At 31.0% G+C, this 2,368-nt stretch overlaps 1 protein-coding gene across 1 annotated transcript in view; it reads left to right on the forward strand.

Annotated features, from left to right (window-relative positions):
• LOC100159258 (ribosome biogenesis protein WDR12 homolog) overlaps positions 1-2,368 on the forward strand; it is a 5,242-nt gene that overhangs the window by 2,140 nt on the left and 734 nt on the right. Inside the window, exons 5-7 of the mRNA XM_001947603.4 lie at positions 1,210-1,385; positions 2,158-2,219; positions 2,278-2,368. Coding sequence (XP_001947638.1) covers positions 1,210-1,385; positions 2,158-2,219; positions 2,278-2,368 — 329 coding nt within the window. The remainder of the gene's footprint in view (positions 1-1,209; positions 1,386-2,157; positions 2,220-2,277) is intronic.

Consider the following 2,368-nt stretch of genomic DNA (forward strand, 5'->3'; position numbering starts at 1 on the left):
GTCATTCCAATCGTGTACATCAGAGTCCTCAAGGGTCCCATTTAGCACCAATATATCTTATTTTATTAATGACATTCATTTCCATAATTGCACTAAATTAATGTTTGCCGATGATATGAAGTTATTCCGTATAGTTGATAATCAGAATGATTCTGATTTACTTCAGCTCGATTTAAATACTCTCTATGAGTGGTGCATTAACAATAATTTTACTCTGAATACTAAGAAATGTCAGATAATGACATTTTCCAGAGCTCGAGTTATTTCTTCATTTGATTACAACCTTAATGGTGAAACACTTCTTCGGACTATGGGGGCTATTAAAGACCTCGGTATTTATTTCGATCCTAAACTTAAATTTGACAGTCATATTACCAACATTGTTAACAGGTCAAATAATATGGTCTCCATATCAATCGGGTCATAAGCAAATCATTGAAAAAATTCAACAAAAATTCCTACGTTTCCTTTCATTTAAATGTTCCATAATCAGAGAACCCCATTCTTCATATACTCCACTACTAACAATTCTCAACCTCGAAACACTTGAACAACGTCGTCTGCGATTAGATTTGTACTTTTCGTATAAACTTTTTTCAGGAAATATAGACTGTCCTGAGTTCCTAAGTCGCTTCTCCTTCCATACCCCTATTCGTAACTCCCGGTCTAAAAACACTTTCTATCTAAACACAGAAGTAACTAATTACGCAAGCAATACTCCCCATCATAGAATTATGAAAACTATAAATAAATTAAATATCGATCTGTTCATATCACCAAACTTCAACTCATTCAAAAATTATTGTAATTCCTTACTTGTTAATTCATAGCCATAAGTATGTTAAATAATATGTATGTATAATAATTAATATTGTACCTCTTTTGTTTTTCTCTATAATTATTCTGTTTATGTATATTACTTTAACGATCGATTGTTGTTATTATTATTATGTATGTAATTGGGCCTGGCCTGTTTAAAACTTAAATAAATAAATAAATAAATGTCATAGGCGTGTTTACGGGAGGGGCCGGGTGGGCACTGGCCCCCCCGGCAGACTATAAGAATTTGTTGTGCCCCTTCAGCCACCAAAGTCTGAACACGCCTATGTTAAATGTTAAATACCTATTTAATCATAGTTTTAATAATTCTACATATACCTAATTAAGAATTTTCGAAGGTAATAATCATTATTATTTTATTACTTTTAGTGGTTCTCAGGATCAATCAATTAGAGTTTGGGATTGGGATATAAAGAAAGGAACTACCAATTGTTTACAAATTGGCCGTGGACATGAAAGATCGGTTGAATGTATAAGTGTTAGTCCAGATTCAACTAGATTTGCTACTGGTGGATGGGACACTATGTTGAAAATTTGGTCATCAGGTAATATCAAGATTTAACTTTTTTATATTTAGTTGACATAAAACAAGAGTGTGATAAATCAAGTTTTAAACACAAATAACTTTTAAATTTTAATGAACTAAAAATTTAAAACTGATTAAAATTGTATCGAATCAGTTTTAATCCAAATTTTAAATGTATAATTTTTTTTTAAATTTATTACTAAATACACTATCTGTAATTATTATTTTACAATAAGCGTATGTGATGGAGGAGAGGACATGGCTTGAAAGAACAGGATATAAGAAGCCACCCATTGGATGCACTTAAGGGTAGGAGTTTATTTTAAGTGTGCAAGTATGAGAGAATGAGATTAAATATAATGCAAAGGGGAAGTAGGGGTACATACATATTTAAATTAAGTAGATCACGACACCAGGTACGTTTAGTTTCCTTCTGGGTTCATCGTTTCCATCCAATTAAGGATGAGAAGAGAGTGAGATGTGGCGTTATTATTTGGCATTGTTAGTGCTAATGAGACTTGAGAGGACGGTGGTAAGGAGAGAGATAAGGGGCTTTAATTTAGATTTGATCTCATCAAGGAATTTTAGAAGGGAGATTTAATTAAGGTTTGTGGAAGTGTTCGAGTTAGCGGGCTGGTGACCCTCATTTAAATGTATAAATAATAAAATAATATTAAAAAATTGTATTCTTTATTTTTATTTTTGTTTAAAAATATAATATTCATTATACCGATATTGTATAATAACATTATACTCTTCCATTAATTTAATAATTGCTAAAACTTAACTAGATCCAAATTATGAGCCTGCTGATAAACCTGCCAAAAAACTAAAATCCGAAACAAAAATTATGGTAAGTACTTTCTTTAATATTTTATTCAATATTTATTATATTTACGACATTTTAACAGCCACCAATCATGACATTAAAAGGTCACAAAGAAAATATATCATCTGTTCAGTTTATTAACAACTCTGATCTAATAACATCATCTTGGGATC

The sequence above is a fragment of the Acyrthosiphon pisum genome, chromosome A1 (genome assembly GCF_005508785.2).
Source record: "Acyrthosiphon pisum isolate AL4f chromosome A1, pea_aphid_22Mar2018_4r6ur, whole genome shotgun sequence".
Lineage (NCBI taxonomy): Eukaryota > Metazoa > Arthropoda > Insecta > Hemiptera > Aphididae > Acyrthosiphon > Acyrthosiphon pisum.